This window comes from Phallusia mammillata, chromosome 2 (assembly GCF_965637545.1).
Source record: "Phallusia mammillata chromosome 2, kaPhaMamm4.hap1.1, whole genome shotgun sequence".
Taxonomy (NCBI): domain Eukaryota; kingdom Metazoa; phylum Chordata; class Ascidiacea; order Phlebobranchia; family Ascidiidae; genus Phallusia; species Phallusia mammillata.
Window position 1 is genome coordinate 2792605 of NC_137253.1, and position 24125 is coordinate 2816729.

The following is a 24125-nucleotide window of genomic DNA, read 5'->3' on the forward strand; positions in this document are numbered from 1 at the left end:
CTGAGACTTGAACCCACGATCCTACACTGTAATTGTCCTAAGTTTCGAAGTCAATACCCACCCTCAGTCCTTATTAGGATAGGGATGAGCAATCGGGCGCAAAATGCACTTTTCAACAACAAAATTGTCCCCCGTTCACTTGAAGCTGGTAAGAACAGAAATAGCTTGCTTATTGTGTTTTGAACATATTAGTTTTCGGTTTTTTTTGCGCTCAGCCAAAGAAATATATATGAAGACAAGCCAGCAGTAGAAATGTAAGAGATTTGAATTGTAATTTGTACATAATTCTATTGAAAGCAACGCTTGGTCGAAACGACAAAAAGTGTACCTGGAGTAAAAAAGGGACAAACATGTTTTAAAACATTGACATTTATCACAATGTTACATGTCAGTTTTTTATGAAGGCCATTTTTTATCAGGCGAAGACGCCTGCAGACCAACATTTTTTGTTTTTAACCGTAGAATTTATAGAACACAAATATTCGGCTGCCCATATACGATTTGTTTCATCTTAAACGCATAAAGCTAAACTTCTACTCCAGGGTCTGCGCAAGCGTGGAATTGGCTAGGATCAGTGGTGAGATCACATAATTATGAGATCAGCGAACCGGTTAGAATTACTGGTTACCGTCAATGGACTTTTTGTAACAGAACCGGCTGAAAAAAACATGACTTTTTGATAGAACCGTCTGACAAAAAATGTGCATCCCTCCACTGGCTAGGATGCCCCATTTTGGAAGCAACACAGTGGAGAGAATGGTTTGGGCGTTTACCGAAGCTTCATGACCTGTGTCTTCCTCGTTGTTTTATGCCGGACGATTTTGGCGATGTGCAAAGTTGGGAGGTTAACGTCGAAAGCGTTAGTAACGCCTGGGCGATGGTTGCGCGGTCCGCAGTTTTTGGTGGAGTCTCAGGATCACCGACATGTAAGTCCGATTGTTTTACCCGACCTACCAGCTGAGTTCCCGTAAAAACGCAGGGTTCTTCATACATATGGTCGTAGAGAAGCAGTCCATTGTTGAGAGGATCATCCATCGGCACTCTTCGTTTCATCGTTTGAAAAAGAGTATCGCCTGGCTGCTTCGATATAAGAATTTTTTAATGTCGCGTGTTCGGCGTGACAAGGCTGTGGTGGAGAATCGTGGATTACCGTACCAAGAATTAAATGCTGCCGAACTGAAATTGAACAAATATGTGCAGCAAAAGTATGTTAGCTTTAAATTTGCTGCGTTGGAAAAAGGCCATTTTTCGCAAACATTTGTGAAACGTCACGTGTTCAAATTGAATCCAACTGTTTTTGACTCGTGCTTCGAGTTGGTGGTCGGGTTATATATTGTGTTACACCTCCGCGGTTAGTTTTACATGACTAACTTTTCCTACTGTTACACCTGCTAAGACGTTACAATCGCCATGTGCGTAACAGTAAAATTGGAACGTTATTGTCTGCATGTTGCAATGATTGGTTTATTGTACTGTACAACGTGGTCGAGTGAGGTGACTTTATTACTACATCAGTAAATTCGTTTGTGTTGTCTTTTCAGAGACGAATAAGGCTAAATTAAATGTTTGTGACGACTGACTAATTAAACAAGTAAACGCTGTTTCCCGTGATTTTTGGTAAGTGTTAATTTTGACTTGTGACCTAAATTAATTCATGTCTTTATGTGTGACTTATGGCATGCTGTATTTTCCTATAGTGCTTGTAGCGATTGTTTCATCGTCTTGCAACTGTAAGTAAGTGTTCTATACTTTTTGGCCTGCGTCGCAAAATAGTTGGTGAGTGGGCCATTGATATTTTTTTGTGCGTTGACTTATGTCAGTGTGTCTGGTTTTCTTGGTTAGAAAACCGTCTCCGTCCCAGTGCCGCTCCGGATTGTGTAAGACTGTGAGTAATTACACAAGATCAGTGAAGTGTGATTTGCGTGGGAAAATGCGGGGTGTTTCCACGGGGCAAAGTTCAGTCTTGTAGGTCGGCCGTCCAAAGTCTACATTCTCCAACATTCATTTCTTTGACTTATTTAAGAATCATTTTGAAGATAAAAAATTATGACAGAAGAGCCATTTGAGGTACAAGAGTAAATAAGTGGCCACTAAGGAAATATGAATAACCACCTTTACACCAGCAGTGGTGGTATTCATGGGTGGAACCTTCGCTTCATTTTATTTTACTGCGGGAAGCTAAACCAACCCGCTGTGAATTTTGTGGACCACCAATTTCGGTGGCAATTTCCACATCTACGATACAGCGGATCCGGGGCTGACGCTTTATCTGGCGGTGTAAGCCCGCTAAAAGCACCGCGCGGTGCACATGTCAGCTTCGTTTTAGGTTAACGCCGTGTGGGAATGCTTTGTAGACCGGCTTGGTTCGGTTAGACACCTTCAATAGGCATGGCGTAATATGTTATTTTAGGTGATATTTCTTACTAAAGTATAACATTTTTGAATTTCAAGCTAATTCGCTTACAACACAAAACCTAGAGAATTATGCTGAAATGAACCTGCACATAACAAACTAAAGTATTTCTACTTACTCTACCAGCGCAGTATAACAAAAACAAGATCTGAATTAACAAAACAAATACTAAAGTAAACAAGTAAACTAACTTCCACTATCGTATTTTATCCATTGTAAGCCGCCGTTTATAAAGTTTTTTACCCTTCCGTTTGTGCGTCATTTTCTTACATGCCAAATTTTTTTATTTGTTTTGCAAATTGTCAAAATAGAGTCTGTTTGGTTGTAGCCGAAAATAAACATTACGGTTAACAACATTATTTCATACAGTCAATATACCAGATTTTTGTTAGGCTTCGAGAATTCATACTGATATTTTGTTTGTTGTTTTACTGAATGCAGGTAGCATCGTGCATCAAAAACAATACAGATAATAGTTATAACGCATACCTGTGAGACCCTCTGGAAAAGAATTGTAAAAACTATTGCAAGTTAGAACTTAAGGCTACCTGACTCTAGAATTTCGGACATTACGAGTGTTTTAACGTTAATTCTGGACACAGATTTTACGTCCTAATTCCGTACGTCTGGTAACACCACACCTTGCAGCTTATATAATAAAAGGCGTCTTGCAACCGAATAAATACGGTATAACACTTATCCAGCAGGTTATGCATCATAATCGATGAAACAACATAACTTGAAATAAACTTATAATCCTGGATCCAACTGAGCTTACACTACACACTCGATTCTAAATCTGCCGAAATAAACCCACACATAATGATGCCCTTCTATTTAACCTACGAGTGCGGCGTCGGCATCTCACATATTTCCCACCATTGAACAAAGCTCGTCGTTTTGTCCGGTTACGACGGTTGGGCGCAAGGTTACAAAGCCCCAATGTTCGGCGCGACTACGAAGTGCTCGCAGGAATATAGATTACACCATCCAACGGTTTTGTTTTTCTAAACAAGAAACGCTACTGTTGCTTGGATCCTGTAGCAATGGCAAATTTAATCAAACTGTCAACGCTAAAATGGAGAGATAAAAATGAACGAACAATTTAAAATAAGGCAACTTTCAATCATAATTTTTCTTACGCGTCAACCATAGATTACAAGCACACGCAACATAAACGACTGGTGGTAACGGATGTAGCGGTTCTATGCAATAATTTATAACGTAGGGCAGACTCATATGTATATATCAAAGCCGTAACTTAGCTGCGAACGAGCTGAAAAGCGTCACACAATATACATCGCGCTCCATAAAAGGCGCCGAATTCCTCCTGACCAATGAATGTCCTCTTGACCGCTTATATTGGTGGGAAATCCTCTCACACATGTCCGTATAAACCGCGATTTTGGTAAAAAATGCCATTTTTATGTTAACGTTTGGATAGGCAGGAGCTAAAGAAAAGGCTAACCTGCGTCAGTTCAGATTAGGCTCGAAAACTGACGAAGTGTTTGGGGTAAACTTGAAGCGCCGGGACTTACAAAGTTTATCGAACACTCGAAAAACGACAAACAGTTTTGTTCTAATCAAAGACGTTAGGACATAAAAAACTTTGGAACCAGGTCAAACGATTAATGTATATAGCGCCTTCGGTTAACTGGGGCAACTATAGTCGACCAGCCCGCGTCGGCGGTTAGCCGATTTGAGAAGTGTACAAGATAAACATATAACCAGAAACAGAACTTATAAAAAATGAGGGAAACGAGTTCAGCACGCGACCATATAGCGGAATGGGCAAGCGCCCGAAGCTAGAGGCAAAAGGGAAAACAGAATAGTTCATCGGTTAAACAAACATAGATAGGACAGTGTCTTACTGCGTGGGCACTAGCGCAGCGCTTCCATTAATCATAATTAATAATCAGTTTGATTTTAGTTTGGAGATCCAATACAGGTTTAACGGTTTCTGTTCGTTTGTCTTCTTTGTAATATCTATTGTTAATTGTTGTTAATGTTAATTACATTCTATTTCTGCATCACTGTCTGCCAACGATGAGTGTTGTGGCAGATGCTATTTCGCACTCGGATTTATCAAATATATACGTTGACCCTCAACCTTATGATTATTGGATGTGGATGCAATTCTAGCTAGTTATGCTGAGCTGTCTTCAGAAGACCAGTTCACTTTAGACAAGTGTTTAAACAACCCAATTCACTTATTGCATGCGCGTCGGCGTCAGTCGACTCCCGAAACAAGGAAACTGTTTCCCCAGTCCGGACTTATCGCGACCTGGACGACGCAATTTCGCCTGATCGCGCAGGAGCCGGTCACGGAGAGGGAAGTATTATGTCATCCAAGAAAGGTGCCTCAAACGGATTTATCAGTATCCTGCATATTTTAGATATCGAGCATACGCGCCCGGCTGCAATAAGCGACGAGTTCATACAGTCCCGAGCTGAACATCCCTTCTCGGGAGAGCTCAATTCGGCCCAGTATTTTTACTGGAACGAGCCCTAAAAACACCAGCATCAAACCCGCGAGGCCTATGGAAATATATTCGAAGCCAAGTGGAAGGAATTTTAACCGATTGGAGGCCAGGAGGCAGTCACCAATATAGATTATTATCGTCTACGCCAGCTTGGCCGTGTTTACGCCACCCGTGTCGTCCAGACAGGCAGCGACCGTGTGGAAATCGCTACAACCGTTGTCCCAGTTATACCGTTGTTAGGTTGTACCAGACGGTGTTTGCGTGGCTAAATAATCCTATCGTTTCACGTAAAAATATTGCGCACTACAAGCCACTTCAGATGTGAGCAATATTTATGATGTTAGATTAATTGGGTTAACTACAAATATACAAATATGAGTCCTTTACGGGATAAGACCAACTTCTAGATTTTATGCTATCAGTACCTTTCTACTTGTTTATTTTATTTCGTGGAAAGGGAAGTCTATTGTTTATGTAAACCTAATGAAAGAACCAAGCAACTTTAAAAACACTAAAAAATTCGAAATACATCCCTTCAGTTTAACTTCGTAACTTTACTTATTCCCTCATGGGATGTTTGCACTGGCAAAGAAGAAGACCAAACGAAAGTATTACTTTTGCATGACCAAAAAATAACTAAAAGCAATCAGGAAAAAAAATCTTTTGTGGATGTGTTATTAAGGTACTTATTTATGTTGACAGGTAATAAAAATTTCACGATTGCAGCCACAACCCATGAAATAAAAACTATCATATTACTCAATGAACAGCTGATGCTTCAATGTTCAGTTATTCCATTATGATGTCACAAATAACCACTGTGTTAAAATGGTGTCATACTTACAGTGCAGACAAAGTGCGTGCGAATTTGAACAATGATGTAAGCCTAGGCATTTTCCAGTTTAATTTATCCAACATTTTTCTTGCATTTTCATCAACAGCTATTCTGATACTTGGTATGTTTTCAGCTGTGTTGTTTAGTTTGGTTTGATTCCTTGTGTGTTGTTTCAAACCTGATTCTTAAAAGTTTGAAAATTAAGACTGTTTATTTTCCAGAATGTTACAACATGGAAAAATGCAAAGATGTTATGTAACTGTGCAAGGAATTTGATTTGCTAATCCATTTCCAGATAAAATTTTGCTGTTGTTTTCATACGTTTCAAGTTTCTGCCTAAACATATAAGATTTAAATTGTCCACATCCCTCATATTGCAATCAATATTCCTCGGTAAAAATGACTTTTGGTGAGGTTTGTTTTTTAAAAGTTATAATGTGCTGATATTAATTGTTGATTTATATCTTGTAACAAGCCTATCCTTTCTAAATAACACTTTTATATTCAGACATCGAAACGTTGGCTAGTTTTAATGAAATCTGCTAGAAAGCAAAAATTGGGCAAATAAACTCTTATTGGATGAGAAGAAGATCCTAAATGACTTTTGGATAAAAATGTTTGGATGAAATGTTACTGTAAACTGCACTTGGTCTTTTTTGTGTTAAGTTTTTCAATTTTAGCATTGATATTGTTTTATTTGTTATTAAGCTTATTCTTTATAAATTGCACTATTAAATTGGTTTTACATAATCTTAGTCAGTTATAGAATTCTGCATTTAATTTTGGATCATAGTAGGTTGAATATGTAGAGTATGTCTATTTTATGCAAGATTTCTTCTCTGATATAGGATCAACAACATTACCACTCAGTGATGTAACAATCCAGACAATTGATCACATGACAATACCCCACTTACTAGATAATGAAAGCATGAACTGGCCAAATGTTCCATCATTATATGGGAACACGATTCCAAACCAAAGTGAATCTCTTGGATACAAATTTATGAATGAAATTTTTAAAGTAGGTATCAGTTCTTGTGTTTTGCATTGATACTTGTGTTAATTTTAAATGTGTATTTAAAACTATTGACTTTAATTATCAGACTAGAGAGCTGGGCTGCTAACTTCTCAAAAAGATTTGACTGCTGATGACCAGAGTGGATATGCTGTTGTGATAATAATCACTGATTTGCAAGATTGGATTAGGATAAAAAGTCATCATGTCTGTTTGCAGGTTTGCATTTCACTTTTTTTCACTCCGACTTTTGCAAAAATGCAATTTGCAAGCGATATTCACTTAACACTTCAATGTCAAAACTTTATATGCCATGTTGTATTTTGTACATGCTACAGTTCATGTTTTGTTGATCCAGAAAGTTTGTTTAGAATAACCTTAAATTGAATATACATAGTAGTTATTATGACATTGATTTGAGTCACTGATGTTTAAAAAGACCTATTTTGTCTACTACTTGTTTATTTATTACATTTGATTCATAATAGTCTGTGAAGGGATTCATTCCGACTTTAATTTTATTGTTTGTATCTTTTGTAACTTAATGTTGTGTTAATTTTAATTCTCATTATGTGCATGGAATTACATAAATAGTTTACTTGGTGGATATTTTAATGTTTGCTTAGCAATGTTTGATTTTCCTTGCAGTCCTACCTCGGAGGAATCACTGTAGCGAGACCACATTTGCTCTTCACAGAGGAATGTGATGAATTCATGAAATGGCAAATTTTGCAGCCGAACAACCGAGGGGAAATCCCCGACCGAATGTAAATCGTGAATCAACAGCGCCCACTGGCGGATTTGCTGTCGCGAATCGACTTGCCACTGATGCCAGCAAATACCACAGACTTATAAGTTCACAACCCACAAAGGTACGTAACATTGGGTGATTCGAATGAGTGGAAACGTCGGGCGTATCAAATGTATAAACAAGTTATATATTGACAATACGTTTATCGTGTAAGTTCGGAATGACGTCACCATTTTTTTGAAACTGACGCATCGGCGTTATGGTACATAGATATGACGTAACTAACATTTTTTTGTATTAAGTGTTTGTTTCGATGCAATCGTGAAACAACAGCGACCACTGGTGGATCTTGTTCGCCGCTTCTACTTGACTTGTGATCGACGCCGGCAAATAACACAACATTTATCTGCCACAGTGTGCAGTACTGGGACAACACTGGGCGCAGTGTTTTTTTAAGGTGTTTTGGGGGACCGTTTGGGTAATTATGGGTCCCCTTCCCTGAAGGGGACACATTTTGATTTTACTCGATTTTTTTTTTTTTTTCCTTTTTTCTTTTTTTCTTCCCTCAAGTTTGTCCACCCCACTTTGCCAAGAAATGTTTGATGGATTTGGATGAAATTTTCACAGATGGTAGATATGGTTATGTAGATGTGCCATTTGTTTTGTTTGACTCGATAGCCCCAGTGTTTACCCCACTAGCCCCCTAAAATGGGTGATTTTTTAAACAATGTCCGAATTGGATGAAATTTGGACAGTTTGTTCATTGTGCCATTTTAGGGCATCGTTTGTTGTGTTTTACCCTGTAGCCCCAATATTTACCCCACTAGCCCCCAAAAATGGGTGATTTTTTAAACAATGTCTGATTTGGATGAAATTCGGACAGTTTGTTCATTGTGCTATTTTAGGGCATCGTTTGTTGTGTTTTACCCTGTAGCCCCAATATTTACCCCACTAGCCCCCTAAAATGGGTGATTTTTTAAACAATGTCCGAATTGGATGAAATTTGGACAGTTTGTTCATTGTGCCATTTTAGGGCATCGTTTGTTGTGTTTTACCCTGTAGCCCCAATATTTACCCCACTAGCCCCCTAAAATGGGTAATTTTTTAAACAATGTCTGATTTGGATGAAATTTGGACAGTTTGTTCATTGTGCCATTTTAGGGCATCGTTTGTTGTGTTTTACCCTGTAGCCCCAATATTTACCCCACTAGCCCCCAAAAATGGGTGATTTTTTAAACAATGTCCGATTTGGATGAAATTTGGACAGTTTGTTCATTGTTCCATTTTAGGGTGTCGATTATTGTGTTTCACCATGTAGCCAAATATTTACTACTTAAAGCCACCTATGGTTTATAAAACGTCCGATTTGGATGAATTTTTGATAGTTTTTTGAATTTGGCATTTGTAGCTGTAAAATATTGTGTTCCACCCTGCAGCCCTAATATTTACCCTACCAACCCCCCAAAATGGGTGAATTAATCAACAATACATTTTGACAGTTTGTATAATATGCCATTTTGAGATGTCAGTGTTTTATGCTATTTAGGCACACAAACTTATAACAATGTCTCAATTGCATGAGATTTGGACAGTTTGTACTTTACATAACTTGTTTTTTAAGTAACACTACCAATCACTGTGTTTGACTTTATAGCACCGTTTCTTGTGGTTGTCTGTTTACAACTTTGCGGTTTTGGGGACCCATGAGTTTCTGCCTGCAGAAACAAATCAAGATTATAAAAATGTTGGCTAATATGGGACCCAAAATAAATAAATATAGAGAATATATTACAGTTTGCAGAATAGGTTGTAGTGTATATGCTATAGTAAAATGTGCTAAGCCACCCTTCTAGTTGATCCAGCGGTTTCCCAAAATTTCGTTTAAGCAAATATGGCTATTTTTCGGTATTTAAATGAAACACTTGCGGTCTCCTCAAACTACTTAGCGGTCACCCAAACCAAACCTTAATAAAACCCTGACTGGGCGTATTAAATATGTGGAAATACAATGTCCGTATCTAAACAGCCCGTAAGTAAATTTTTGTTTGAATATACTCTCTCTTTGTTGTTTTATGACGTCACAAGCAGTTAAATGTTCGTGGTTAATGTTCTCGGTGTGACGTCATCAAATCAATTGATATTCTCTATTAAGCAGCAAGCTGAATCCGACTGGGACGGGAATATCCGACTGGGACGAGGGACGTCTTACAACGACAACTGGAGCCAGTGTTTATTCCAGTGCAAATCTGACTCCGGGACTAAACGGAATTTTCATCAACACGACAATCAACTTCGTGGTCGCTGACATTTTGTCTCACGCTGTGAGTGAGTTTGGCACGACTGCTTCATCCAGCGTGTCCATCTTCACACAGACAAAATCGCATTCCAAAGATGTTTGTATTTCAGATTCGCCAGTAAACAATGCGTCACATAATTAACTTGTTTGCCTCGACCACAAAGTAAACGTGCACATCATGTATAAATTTAACAAAGCGTTTCCACCCAAAATCGAGTATGTAACATGGGAGAAAATTTAAACTTGCAAAAGATGCGAATTCGAAGTGTCCAAAGAACTTGTTTAAAGTTGTGAGATTATTTTCTGGATGTTCAGAAGTTACTTTTCCCCTGGGTTGTATATCGCGGGATAACCAGCCTTGTTTTAAAGCACTGGTCTTATATTTACAAAACGTCACCTCTTAGTCCTCCGTTTTCTAAAAACACTCATACCCTGATATTTTATTCCGCTAGGTGATGTACCAGAGTTACAATGTGTGATGTTGTGCTTGCATTTGCCGGAAGAATTTTTCTTATAACGTTCAATTTTAACTGTTGTGATTTCAGGCTAATGTGGATGCTTGTATATCCACCCAACACCGCGCAACCGCTTATGTTTCTGCTTTTTCTTCTGAGCAAATATTATCACACATGCCAAATCAAACTTCTTTAAACCTTATTATGGCACTTTCATCAATCAGCAATATATTGGTCCAAAACCATGGAGTGAAATCCCCGGCCAACTTAGGAATGCAAACTCTATCACAAACGTCACTGCGTTTTGTTTGTACGAGTTTTGAGCACATAATATCTTATTAAGTTTTTTAATTGCATTTTGTTTTGCACACTCACATACACAAACGATATTATTCCCACCACGAAACGAATAATATTGCGTTTATATTTACCTGTTGCCGCATTAATTGCACGTTATATTGCTTTACTTTTGCACCGTTTGCTGAATCGGGTATGGCACTGCGCTGTAACACAAGTCCTTATGTTTTACGATTGTCACCTTTTGTACAGTTTTGTTCAAGTTAAACGACTCTCACCCACAAGCTTGCAGTGTTCTTATGTATTCTCTCACAGTTTTTTTTTATGAAAACAGCATTTTCTGTTAGAGTGGTGTAGTATTGTACATTGTTTTATTTTTTTATTTAATGTTCATGCATTCTTGTCTGTGTTTAATTCATTAAAGTGACTTATGTAACTAGCACCCTTATTTACTATAAGTCGACCTTATCAGCGCCCCAAACACTTTTATCGACAATACAAACTGCATATATGTCAAAAGTTAACTACTATTGCAGACTAGGGATTTGTGGTTTGTTCTTCTTTCCGTCGCTTGAAACTATCCGACAGGGTTTCTTTCGGTGGTTTCTTTTCCTGTCGAACCCTACCCTCTTTCCCTAACACGGGTGGTTAGTTTTAGGGCCCCTCGACTGGTCATACCAACGCTTCCCCCAGTCGAGTTATACTCATTGCGCGCCACACTCACTTTCTTGTGAGCTTCCGTCACATAACGCCTTATAATAAGGTGTAGTTGCAGCTCATTCGGTCATGATTCACAAATTGTACTCTTCTCTGTTTTTGCGCTCCAACATTTCAACGTTTGGCTTGGTTATTGTTTTAGTTTAGTGCAATTATTGTGTTGCTATGTTGTCTTTCACCAAGCGAAATGAACTCAACTCACCAATAAAGTGAAAAGGTAAAAAAAAAATTAACAGGATTATTGTTTCGAGTACAACAAGATTTTAAATAGAAGTCGACACATGCTTAGCCCAATCCCAACCTTTAGGGCAGTCGCTAATTGTAGACTTATGCAGGTTCCTACAGCAGGTTAAGTATGTTCATTCTCATCGTATGTTCCTGTGTGCAACGTCACGAAGTCCACAAATGTCTCATCGAGTCATTCACTGCGGAACGCGCTGCGGAAATGGCCTGGCATGCCAAAAGCTTTGTTAAAATGAGTTATGGGAGCCAGTTCTGACTGATAGTAACGCTTATCGATTGTTGCTTTCGCAAAACGGCCAAGGAAAAAGCAAAACGCCTGTTTCACCAACGTTTTCTACTGGCGTACCACTTGATGATCTTGTCCAGTATTCGCATTTCCATTCCCAAAAAGTAATCTCCACAAGAACAACCAACCTCGTGACAATTCTGTTTGTTGCATCATAAACGCCTTCAATGCGAGTGGAAGTAATCTAGAACAGTGGTCTTCAACCTTTTTTATAGGCGACCCCAATTTAAGGGAAAATGAAATCAGAATTTGCATGCGACCCCATTTTTATCAACACTGAGAAAAATGTTTTAAGTAATGCTGAAACAAGTGCACAAACTATACATAATTACAAAGAAATATGGCGATACAAAAGTATTCCGAAAAAATGGCTGTCCAAAAGTATTGCGAAAAAAGTTTTTAAGCCGTTTCATTTAAGACATAAACCCAATTTTCGGAACACAAACTTGTCAAATTGTTCAACATTTAGTTTGCACTGTTAGTGAGATGGTATACACAAGTTTTTGAAGCCGCGGCTTGACTTTGCACAAGCTTAACCGCATGTCATGCTCCACTTCCAATCGATTACAATGTTTCGTTTCTAATACACTCGTGGCACTAAATCCTGCTTCACACAGCCACGTAGTTGAAAACGGGATTATAAAAATTTGACATAGTTGGGTACGTTACATAAATAACTATTCACTCGTTCTGGTGTCACCTTAAATATTACAAACTTATAGTGTTGAGTCATAATACACGTTGTCCAATCCCATTGTTACGCGATAAAGGCATTTTGTGTTTTCCACTACCACGATTTAATTGCAACATGAGGTAGCAAGCTGTACCACAAAACAAGACCAAAAGTTGCGATCTAAAAGAACATAATATTAGTTTTATTTTCTGTAATCAATTTTAAAATGCAATAAATTAAAGCGACTTATTGCGACCCCAGAAAAAGTTTAGGCGACCCCACTTGGGGTCGCGACCCATAGGTTGACGACCACTGATCTAGAATGCGCAGTTTTTTTATGTTTAACAAGTATGAACTAGTTACACGATTTTTGTTTTAATGATTAGAAATTTCAATATTCTTTTGCTAACTACAGTAAGCTTGTGTGCAAGTAGTCTCTGATAAGATATTTCGATATTTTTGCCGAGTATACTCACCTTGTGTGCCACATGAAAATCTTTTGTGTTCCACTTTTATGGAACCACTGGTCTGGTGGCTAAACACAGCAAAAGGTTGTGGATGTAAGATGGTCTAACACAGCGAATTCTAAAATATAAGAACACCAACACGTCGCTTATAAGTGCACTAAAAACATTGTTACGCATCAGTAATTTCATAAGTAATGTTATGCATCGGTAAGCACTTAATGTAAAGCGGCAGGTCCTGAATTAAGCAGAGCTACTAACACCATACGTTTCGCCTGATCCAAAAGTGCTGAATTTTCAAAACGATATATCTAAAAAAATGCTAACGGTTAGGGCTATTAGGGTTGGGGTAAGGTATTAGCACTTAAAATTCAATAAAACTAACCCAAAAAATTAGTTACTAATGTAAAAGTTTCATGTAAATATTTCCCAAACCAACCCATTTATAGCCGCTAAATAAATAATTCAGCTCTTTACGTCACCTATCGAAAATTAGGCACTTTTGGATCGGGCGAAACGTATGGTGTTAGTAGCTCTACCCCTGAGTTACGGTTGTCAAGAAGAAATTAGCAAATTTGGCGCGAAATACTAAAAATGGTGTTTTAAGCCCAGTTCAACTCTTAAATTAGTTGTTGAGCGAAAATAGTCAATTAGGTGAGTTAAAAGACACCGTCCTTTTTGTGCGTGACCCCTATCGAGGTTATGCGCTGTAGCAAATTAGAGGTAAATGTACTGCAACGACCGATAAGTTATTTTTGAAAAGTCAGCAAATCCTTTTTGCGAGGGGTTTTCGGTTGTTAGGCTTAAAACATCGCAGTCCATTTTGTCCCCTACGAAGGGACTCGACACCTTGTCGTTGGTGTAGGGCAGGGGTGGGCAAACTACGGCCCGCGGGCCGCATGCGGCCCGGCAAAGGAGTTCATGCGGCCCGCCAAATGTTAGTAAATTTTAAAGAGAAAGTTTCCGAGTAACGCTGAATAGTATTATGAGCACGGGCTTAGAGTTTTAAAAATACCGGGGGTGCGACTTGCCGATACCTATACCATGTCCAGTATCTGCACCCGTACCATACTTTGGAACTAAACACAGATACTTTTTACGTGCTTTAGCCTGTTGTTGTTGCCACGTTATAATGCAAATCGTCACTTGACACAATTTCTTCGTTCGATAGAAGTAAATAAAAGTAAAAGCGATTCACGTTTTCAAATACAGCCCACTTTGCACTGTTGACGCCAAAACTTTGGTGACTTTGGATCAAGTTCTAGGTCGTTGCAGTACTTTGCAAACGGACATTAAACACGGCTTAGAATCGTTAACACAGACCCGCACAACACCCAAAGATGGATATTAAAAGCGGTTCGCATTGCTTGATGTTGGCGCAAGGAATTTATTAACAAAAAACCGTGATGTAACCTATGTTGCAACAAATGCTTGTTTTTTGAAACAATTGCAATTGTAGCGTTTCAACCAATGTTTGTACCATCATTGAAGTGACAACAAACGTATTTGCACATAGCTGAAAATATACCATGTTAATATTTTGGGCTAAATCAGGGGTGCACAACCTGCGGCCGTGCGGCCACATGCGGCTGCGAAGACGAGTTTGTGCGACCGTGACAATGTATGTTAAAATACATGTACTGGAGGCCGTGACGTAACTAAAACTATTTTGCCTAATATTTTGATTTTCAAACTGCTAAAGTTTGAAAATCAGATTTCGCAAGATTGGAAAAAATATTACCAGTCTAGTAACCATATGCGCCAGGCTTTTATCCCTTTATTGTGTGCAAACAATGCGAATAAAACAGGCACCGCAATCGTCACAATACAGTTTATGACGTCATAAACAGTTAGTTTCGTTTATAGCTAAACTTATGCACAAGTTAGAAATTATTAATCTGAGCATTTTAGGCGACTTTAAATGGTATTATTGTGATATAAACCTAATTCTTTACATCAGTTATTTTGAAACAAAAACAAGCAAGCAATTGGCTGTTGGTAAAATACTATGCGGCCCGATAAGATTATAAACTTTTGAATGCGGCCCTTGCACTGAAAAGTTTGCCCACCCCTGGTGTAGGGGCTTACAATCACTAAGATCGAGTCCAACCCGGTACCCAAACGGCAATGCGCCATCCTGGGTACACGTCTCTGAATAACTACCTTACCTACTATGATGCTTTACAAAGAAATGAAACAAAATGCTGGATCGAACGTGGCCCAGAATAAAAACGTTCGCGTTCCTGCTGACAACCCACAGAGCCCAGCAGGTTCGAAAAATAAGTTAGGCTCCATTGAACTCTGTAACCAGACTAAGATCCTTTCACTTAACATCGAGGGAAGGTCAATGCCCAAATGCGAATATCTTGGGAAAATCCCCCACCAACACAGAGTGGACATCGCATTACTCCAAGAAACCCACGCTACAGCAACATCACCGGAATCAAAGACCCGAATACCAGGATACACTCTTATTTCAAAAATCTGCCATGACAAATACGGGATATGCACCTATGCCAAAAACCCTTCTGAAGTGACAGAATTGCAATCAGTCTTAACATCCAACAACACTCACAGATCAGCAGTAAAAATCAAAGAACTAACGGTTGTTAACTTGTACAAACCACCAAACAAAGAATGGCCGAATCCTCCTCTCCCACCCTTTCCTCGCCCCACTGTTTACATTGGGGACTTTAACAGCCACAACACCGACTGGGGATACAATGAAAACGACAAAGCAGGCGAACAATTAGGACAATGGATAAATGACACAAATCTTCATCTACTATACGACCCCAAAACCCAGGGTACCTTTCATTCCTCAAGATGGAACAAAGATTATTCAACAGATCTATGCCTCGTATCAAAAAACGATAACCTTTATCCATTGCCAGCAACTACAGAAATTCTGCCCTCCTTTCCACATAGCCAACATCGGCCCATAATAACTACAGTTGGATTAAAAATTCCTATCATCAACTCCCTTCCAAAAAACAGATGGAACTTCGAACAAGCTGATTGGGAAAACTTTGCTAAAGCCGTGGACCAGACATGCATCCATATTCCTCCATCAGCTCAAACAATACCTAGATTTCACAAACTAGTTTTAAAAAGTGCAAGACGCTACATTCCAAGAGGTAGACGAAAAAGGTATGTTCCCTGCTGGTCAAAAGAAAGTGAGGCCTTGTTCAAAGCTTACGAAGAAACAAATGACAATAATACAGCAGACCAACTATTATCATCGCTTAATAAAGACAGGAGAAACAGATGGATCAGTACAGTTGAAAATCTCGACTTCAAACACTCAAGCCGTAAAGCATGGGCACTTCTACATAAACTGGACCTTAATTCAACATCAAAGCCCAAAACTGCAGCTCCGATAAGTGCAAACCAAATCGCAAAGGAAATTAAACAACGAGGACACCATAAACCAAACCACACTTTTGAAAAATCTGTAAGAAAAGAATATCAACAATTATACCGCACATACACGGAAGATTCCAACCTGTCATCACATATACTAATGTCAGAATTAAAAGAGGCGCTAAAGCAAACAAAAGCGAGCAAAGCTGCTGGAATAGATGGAATTTACCCAGAAATGCTGAAACATCTAGGAAATAACAGTCTTCAATGGCTGAGGACCGCATTGACAGACATTATTCAAACTGGACAACTTCCCAAAGATTGGAAAATAGCAAAAGTGATAGCAATTTTGAAACCAGGAAAAGATCCAACCAACCCAAGCAGTTACAGGCCAATTTCTCTTCTATGCTGCACCTACAAAGTTTTGGAAAGAATCATACTTGCCAGAATAACGCCACTAGTCGAACCATTCTTACCCTCTGAACAATCTGGGTTTAGAAAACATCGTTGCACCAGTGAACAAGTCCTTGCTTTAACATCACACATTGAAACAGGATATGAACTAAAAAACACAACTGGAGCCATATTCGTAGATTTATCAGCTGCCTACGATACAGTATGGCATGATGGTCTTCTACTAAAACTAGCCAAAATAATAAAATGCAGAACCATGCTGCGAATCATATCAAAAATGACAGGTACTCGTCGCTTCTACACATGTGTAGGTTCCGACACCAGCAAAACTTTTAAAATAAAAAACGGGGTACCTCAGGGCTCCGTACTGTCCCCTACACTATTCAACATATACATCAGAGACATGCCTAAAACCAAATGTCTTAAATTCGGCTATGCGGATGACTGGGCACTAACTTATCAAGGAAATTGTCTAACAACGATTCAAAACCAACTCACAGCTGATCTCACCACTCTCCAGGAATACTTCACGACATGGTATCTACAAATGAACACCACTAAAACAGTGACAACTCTTTTCCACCTGGACAATCACCGCGCAAACCAACAACTCAATATTATAATCGATGGAAAGCAACTGCCAACGGACCCCAATCCGAAGTATCTTGGAATAACATTAGACAGAACTTTAAATTATAGACAACATTTGTAGAAACTATCAAACAAGATAAAAACTAGAAACTCACTGATCAACAAACTAGCAGCCACTAGATGGGGAGCAAGTCAATCAGTCCTGAGAACATCTGCCTTGGCTTTGTGTTATAGCGCTGCAGAATACTGTGCTTCAACATGGGAGCGTAGTACTCACACTAAAAAATTGGACATCCAACTGAACAGAACAATGCGAATAATATCAGGAACTCTAAAATCCACCCCTATTACTTGGCTACCAACAATGAGTGCAATACCTCCCCCACACTTACGACGCAGAGCATCAGCTATGAAGATGATACAGAATCTTCAAACACTTCCAGAGGAAATTCCCCTCACCAAAATTATAAGACAAGCACCAAAAACACGTAGACTAAAATCCAGGCATCCAATCTACAACTTAGAGACTGACAACACTTTCGATATGACTGAAGAATGGAAACAATATTGGTTTAATAACATGCCCGCTGGAGGAGAGCTAGTAGACGACCCAACAACTCCACTGCCAGGTTTCGACTTAGCACATAGACGTCACTGGGTAGCAGCGAACCGACTGCGATCAAAACACGCTCGCACTGCCCACATGCTTCAACGCTGGGGCAAAAGAACGAGTTCGGAATGCCCACACTGTGGAGCAAATAAGCAAGACACAGACCATCTTGTCCTAAAATGCCCCACAACCAAGTTACAAGGTGGATATCGGACAGTACATGAATGCGATACAGCATTCAGCGACTGGTTTCAAAATATATCCGATCACATCTAAGTTTTTTGAGACGTGGAAATCATACGACAATATATAGTCCATTTTGTTAAATGCTGTGATACGCCTAGTTACACCGAACAGTAGCCGATTCTACAATTTTCAGTTGTAGCCTGCTAGTGGTAAGTAACAAGTAATGTTTTTGTGATTATTGCATCATTATTAAGTAAAAATGTCTGGTTTTTAGACTTATCTGTTATCTGTACATACAGGAGCGCTGTTGTTAAGTAAACCTGTTGTGTCCTGTGACTTCTGCGCCAACTATGTCATCATATATGATACAAGTATACTTGTGGTAAGTTTGTGTACAGTATAGCCCAATTTTATAAAAGCTAATGCATGCCAGTCATGTGATAAAGGACATCTAAAATCGGTTTATTATATGGTTTTGAAATGCAAACTTGTTACTTTAAAACAAAAAACTCCCAAATTGAAATATTCCGGCAATTCAGATGAACCTCCAAGTTGCTCCAAACACACAAGTTTGAAGATAAAAGTGTGACAAGTACAGTTCCAGTCAAACTTTGCAGTATTTTACATCAGTTTTACTTTGAAATGTTTCTTTTCTTTTTTGTCATTGTCAGGATGCTTGCTGTTTGCATGTGACCCAAGAACTACAAATATGTTCTAGCTCTACCACTATTTTACCCAAACTAAAAAATCGGTACAAGCCAACCCAACTAAACATTTTATGACAGGCATACTATGGTGAATTGAAAAAAAAAAGAGAAAGCTTAACAAAAGTAAACAATCTACAAAATTTGACTACTATTATAAGACTATAACATCATATTAATTGAGAAATTTAAAACCAACTTTAAAAGTAAAGCAACAATGAAAATGAATTTTCAAACTTTCTGCATTATTTTCTTTGTGTTTGGCAAACAGTAAATTGCAAAATAGTGTGCATGTGGTTGTATCCCTTCAGCATCCCTGGAGAACAAATGTTCTTATTTGCAAAATGAAAGACATTATTTTATCTTAAACAGGTTTTTGGTTCTGCTGTGTTTTATACTGTAATTTAAATTTGTGCATGACGTTTTTAACAACTATGTACTGCATCTTAATTTGCTGCAAAATAAAATTAATGCAACAGTTCTTTATGTAACATTGCCATACAAGTTAAAAGTAACCAGTAAAAAGCTCACACAAGCTATAACAAATATTAACATTTTATGCAGCCAAAATGCAAAAAATGTTGTGTGCAATTTTACTGGATAAACTCCACATTGGGTATATGATTAGAAATTTGTATTGTGGCTAAGAACCAACATTGGTGCCCAGTGCCGGATTAACCATTAGGCAAAGTAGGATCGTGCCTATACAGGCTAGTCAAAAATCCAGGCCACTTTACAATCATTAGAAATTTAGTCATGTTTTCAAAATAATTATTTTGTGTATTGAAAGTGATCTACTCGGTAAGATTGACCTCCAAAAACTAGTTAACGCGTTTTCAATCGCAAAAACGCGCAAAGTTGTAATTTAGTTAGGCATATGACCAAGTTTTTGCACGGTACCCTGAGTTATAGTTGCAACGACGATCTTTGTGACAATGATGTGGCAAAACTGATAATTCTAATTGATTAGTTGGCAACCCTGATTTTCGGGCCACATATAAAAAGTGCCTACAGGCCAGCAGACCCTTAATCCGGCACTCTTGGTGCCAATTAAAATATTTTTTTGTGTAATGTCAAACACTTAAAAGCCTAATTAATTATTTAACTTTAAAGTCCGACAGCGACTATCTTTTTCATTTATCCTTGTTTTACATCTATATACTAATATTTTCTTTAAAAAAATCACTAAAAATATTGAAACATATAGCAAAAAATGTTTATACCGCATCATTTACCCTGCAACAAGTAGCAAATAGCTTAAACAAGTAGTGCGGGAGTGTGGTTATGACGTCATAAGCGCGTTCCATTTTGATTGTTATTTTTGTAACTCAGGACCTGCCGCTTTACATTAAGTGCTTACCGTTATGCATCAGGGGTATCACGTGATCATGATTACACCCAGGCTAGCCCCTGAAACAAAAAATGTGTTTGTTGGTCATGGATTGAAATGTGTTTTCAGGAACTGTCAATCCACAAACGAAGCTACAACTGACCTTAATAAGATATCAAAATCCAGTAAGGTAAGATTTTCGGTCTGATTGGGTAATTGTGTTGTGATGTCACAAGTATTTACTGTATGATTGTGACGTCATACTTTAAGTGCAAACAAATATTAAAAGCTCACTTTTTTCTGTGTGCGTTATTTTTCTGGTCACAGTGACCTTGTTTAAAATATATTTTTTAAACAGAGTTATATTGAAGATGATCTAAACTAGAGGAATATAAAATCTGTGGTTACAGCTAGTGATGTACCGAACCAGCCTAAAAAGGGTGACACTAAAACGCTGAATGGGCGGGACGTCGCGGAAACCGCTAAATATCGGGTTAATTGCTGACGGTTAGTGCTATTAGGGTTGGGTTGAGCTTGAGGTTTTATAATAGTATATGAATCAAAAAATGTCCCTGCCTAAAACTTATTCAACTATTTCCTGACATTAGGCAAAAATGCTATGGCGGGACATTGCGAGAGATGGCGGGACGTTTCAGGCGCGAAATGTAGTGTCCGGCGGAATTTTTTTTTTAATGATTTTCGATTATAAAACCTTATCCCAACCTTAATAGCTCTAACCGTCTGCAATTGAACCCGATATTTAACGGTTTTCAGGACGTCCCGCCATCTCCCGCGACGTCCCGCCCGTCCCGCCCATTCAGCGTTTTAGTGTCACCCCCTAAAAAGGTTCGGGCCGAAACCGAATATTCGGCCTCAAGGTCAAATAATTTCCTTTCTTATTGAGGTTTTTCAACTAAACCTTGTGTTGTTAATGCTAGTGAACTCAATTTTGACAAACTAAAATCACTTTCACAATGAGTAAGGTTTACTAAACAGCTATTTACTAAACATCGACAAAAAACAAATTGAAACACAAGGAATGATCTCAAGCAAATATCAATATGATAAGGTATCCCCCACACATGTACACCTCCAAGCACTAAAGAAAATACCTTTCCATTTAAGACAAGCATATTGATGCATTTAAGAAATGTATTTTTTAGCATTAAAGGTTTGCGACCCTTGATTGGTTCAATTACTTGTGTTTGTATAATAAAATGTTATTCAAAACTCACTTGCACTCATTTCTAACCATGTTTATAGAAATTGTTTTTTTGCTCGCAAGATATTTATCCTTTTACTTTCTTGTTCTCCTAGTAGGATAAATCCTAAATTTACTTTTTCAGGATCCATGGTTGAGATTGATGACAAATGTGATTATATCCGAGCATGTAATAATCAACATAGAGTTGCAGTTTACTTGTGGAAATTCGTTGGTTTGTGAAAATGCACAGATTGTTGTGTTTGGTCCGATGCAACTTATAAAGGTGTGTTGTTTCTTGATATTAACTAAAAATTATCTTAATCCTGAACGGCAGTCCTAATGGCAAAGTTAAAAATACATAATAAGTTTTGAAAACTAATATAAATACACTTGCAACCCAGTTCATTTGGAGAATACATTTTTATTTTTACCCCCAAGCCTCATCACTTCAACAAATGCTTTTTTGAGTTTTTAATTATTAAAAAAAAATTGTCAAACCTGCAACTTTCTTACCAAAAATTCTTTGTTTTTTTAGATTTTACCTGGAAAATGATGTTCTGTGAAATATCTCCTGAAATTTTTGAATTCTTATCAATTTTTTGAAAAGTAAGTTTTATTTTTACATTTGTACCAAAAAATCGTCACTAAAATACAGCAATTGTGCACAAAGATGAGAAAACGAAACAGTAATTTTATTTACAGTAAAAAAGTAAACTTCTTTCACAATAATTCTGTTACTGACAAAACTTTCGTTGTTTTGCAACAAACTTAATCACTTGATCAACTTCGCTTTGCATATTTGCAAACCCCTTTCACTTATTGCAATCTCGTCTCCTCGTTGTTTCTCAGTTAAATCCTCCGCTGTTTTGTAAACTTCGATTGCTTTTGTGTAACATTCGATTGCTTGTTTGAATCGTGAAGTTTCACCGTAAACACCACCAAGATTGTTCAACAAGCCACCGTAGATCTGATACTTTGAACTTTCATTCCCGAACTTTGTTTCCATAAGTTCAAGTCCAAGTTTTATTGTTGTTTCGCTCGATTTCAAATCCCCTATGAGACGTTGACACACTTCAATGTGACCCAAACACCAAACCTCCCATTCACATCGAATTTCTTCGTTTATTTGAAGGTCGCGGATTTGCTGAATCATGTCACGCATCAGTGGGATCACATGATCGCGCACGATTTCTATGTTTCTCGACTTCGAAGATGAATCAGAATTTTTCATCAAAAGTTTGATTGTGCTTTGAATTCTCATCGCACACAGAGCTACACTTTTCGCTACAGCGGAGTCGGGATTTTTCTTCAGATAGAAATCTGCGGCAATGCTAAAAAACAAAATGGCTTCCAAATATTTTCCGTCATCTCTAAATTTCGTGGCTTTTTCTTCCAGGTTTTTTGCAGTGACCCCTGGTTGACCTGTGATTGACCTTGAGAGTTGTTGTTTTGTCATTTTTGCTTCGTCATACTTTTTTGTATTTAATGAATCAACGTAATTTTGAATGTGTTGATTGAATTCGTCAGTTTGATCTGCAGGAAAATAAAAAATGACGTTTTTCAAGTTTCATGAAATAAAAAATAAATAAAACCAAATAATTAAATTTTGACACTGGTTCATGTAAAGCAATACTTTTTTGGAGATAAATATGTGTTTGTTAATGTTAAATGCCTATTTTGGTTTATTAATTATTTTTTGATATATTACCGATAAAGACGACCACGTGTTAAAATTAGAATCTAAAAGTACTCTGATGTTAGTCTATATGACGTAATTACCAGTTTGTGACGACATAATTGTGCTATTTCTACAGTTGCATGTTTGTTTATTTTGCATGGAGGATTTTTTTCTCCAACCTGGTAACTGATTTTAAACAAAATTATTTTTCCCAGTAAAATAAATTTGTCATTTTTTCTCACCAGAGCCACGCGCCATTTCTATTGACATTTTTGTTACCTTTTTAAATCAAAACTAAATTTTGTTTTTTTAATAACATGCAAACGATAGGGGAAAATATAGATAATAATCAATAAAATAAACTATATTTCCCAATCCTGATTTCTTAACGTGGTGTCAGTTTAAAACACATTTCTGAACGAAACGACCTAGATACTTATAGGAAAATAATGCAATATAGGCAAAATGGGTGGTTTAATTAAAAGTTTTTTTTTTAGATCACATAAAACACAAACTTTCAATTGAGGTTGGTATGTCACGTATCTTCTCTACTATCTCAACAGCATGATTATAATGAGCGCTCACGCACACTGTTATTTTTTATTTTTTTTCTTATACACCGTCACCTTTGATTACATAGTTTTCTTTTATTATAGAGTTAGATTTTTGAATCAAACCTAATTTGTCTTACTTGTTTTTGAAGGTTTGTTACTTTGCTTTCACTGTTGTGTTTCTTTTGATTTACCAGCATTGTTACGTATTAATATTGAGTTTTATAAATTTGTGCTGATTTTTTGTAATTTCCACCAGTCAAATGTTTGGCCGTTGTTTTTCTGCTGTTTGTTGGGGCGATGGACAGGGGAAACCGTTAAATGGGTTCTTTGGGGAGAGATGACAGCAGCCTACCCGTGGTCCCTCATGTTATGGCATTTAGTCCTCTGCGCAAAGACGACCTCTGATGCCGAACAGATGCTGTCATAAGGACTACCGCTCTAATTCTAGGAGAAAACATCCACAAAATAGCCAGGCGTCAAACAAAGGATAACCTCTACGGGGAAGCCCTTGTAGTAATAGTGGGTTCAACATCATGCAGTTGAATGTGGAAGGATCCATT

The 24125-nt window shown here is 37.9% G+C and overlaps 2 protein-coding genes, 2 long non-coding RNA genes and 1 pseudogene across 10 annotated transcripts in view; 4 read left to right on the forward strand and 1 right to left on the reverse strand.

Annotated features, from left to right (window-relative positions):
• The first annotated feature begins 5470 nt into the window (after window positions 1-5470).
• LOC145214918 (uncharacterized) lies at window positions 5471-10978 on the forward strand. 7 transcript variants are annotated; one of them, XR_013857157.1, is made up of 7 exons: window positions 5471-5578; window positions 5953-6140; window positions 6580-6755; window positions 6838-6968; window positions 7398-7621; window positions 7803-9529; window positions 9653-10978. It is a non-coding gene; the product is annotated as an uncharacterized LOC145214918 (long non-coding RNA). The 7 variants fall into 7 exon arrangements; XR_013857151.1 differs by having other exon boundaries at window positions 5486-5578; window positions 9653-10608; XR_013857152.1 differs by having other exon boundaries at window positions 5486-5578; window positions 9656-10608.
• Window positions 9509-10970, forward strand: LOC145212048 (uncharacterized; annotated as a pseudogene).
• A 4129-nt stretch (window positions 10979-15107) lies between the features above and the next one.
• On the forward strand, window positions 15108-17420 carry LOC145212050 (uncharacterized). Its single transcript, XM_080080080.1, has one exon. It carries the CDS (start codon window positions 15108-15110, stop codon window positions 17418-17420), a length of 2313 nt encoding a protein of 770 aa, XP_079936206.1.
• Window positions 17421-20254: 2834 nt separating this feature from the next.
• Window positions 20255-24125, forward strand: part of LOC145214579 (uncharacterized) — a 77144-nt gene continuing 73273 nt past the window's right edge. Inside the window, exon 1 of the long non-coding RNA XR_013857072.1 lies at window positions 20255-20319. This is a non-coding gene — a long non-coding RNA (uncharacterized LOC145214579). The remainder of the gene's footprint in view (window positions 20320-24125) is intronic.
• On the reverse strand, window positions 21935-22789 carry LOC145212051 (uncharacterized). The gene has a single exon (XM_080080081.1). It carries the CDS (start codon window positions 22787-22789, stop codon window positions 22106-22108), a length of 684 nt encoding a protein of 227 aa, XP_079936207.1. The 3' UTR covers window positions 21935-22105.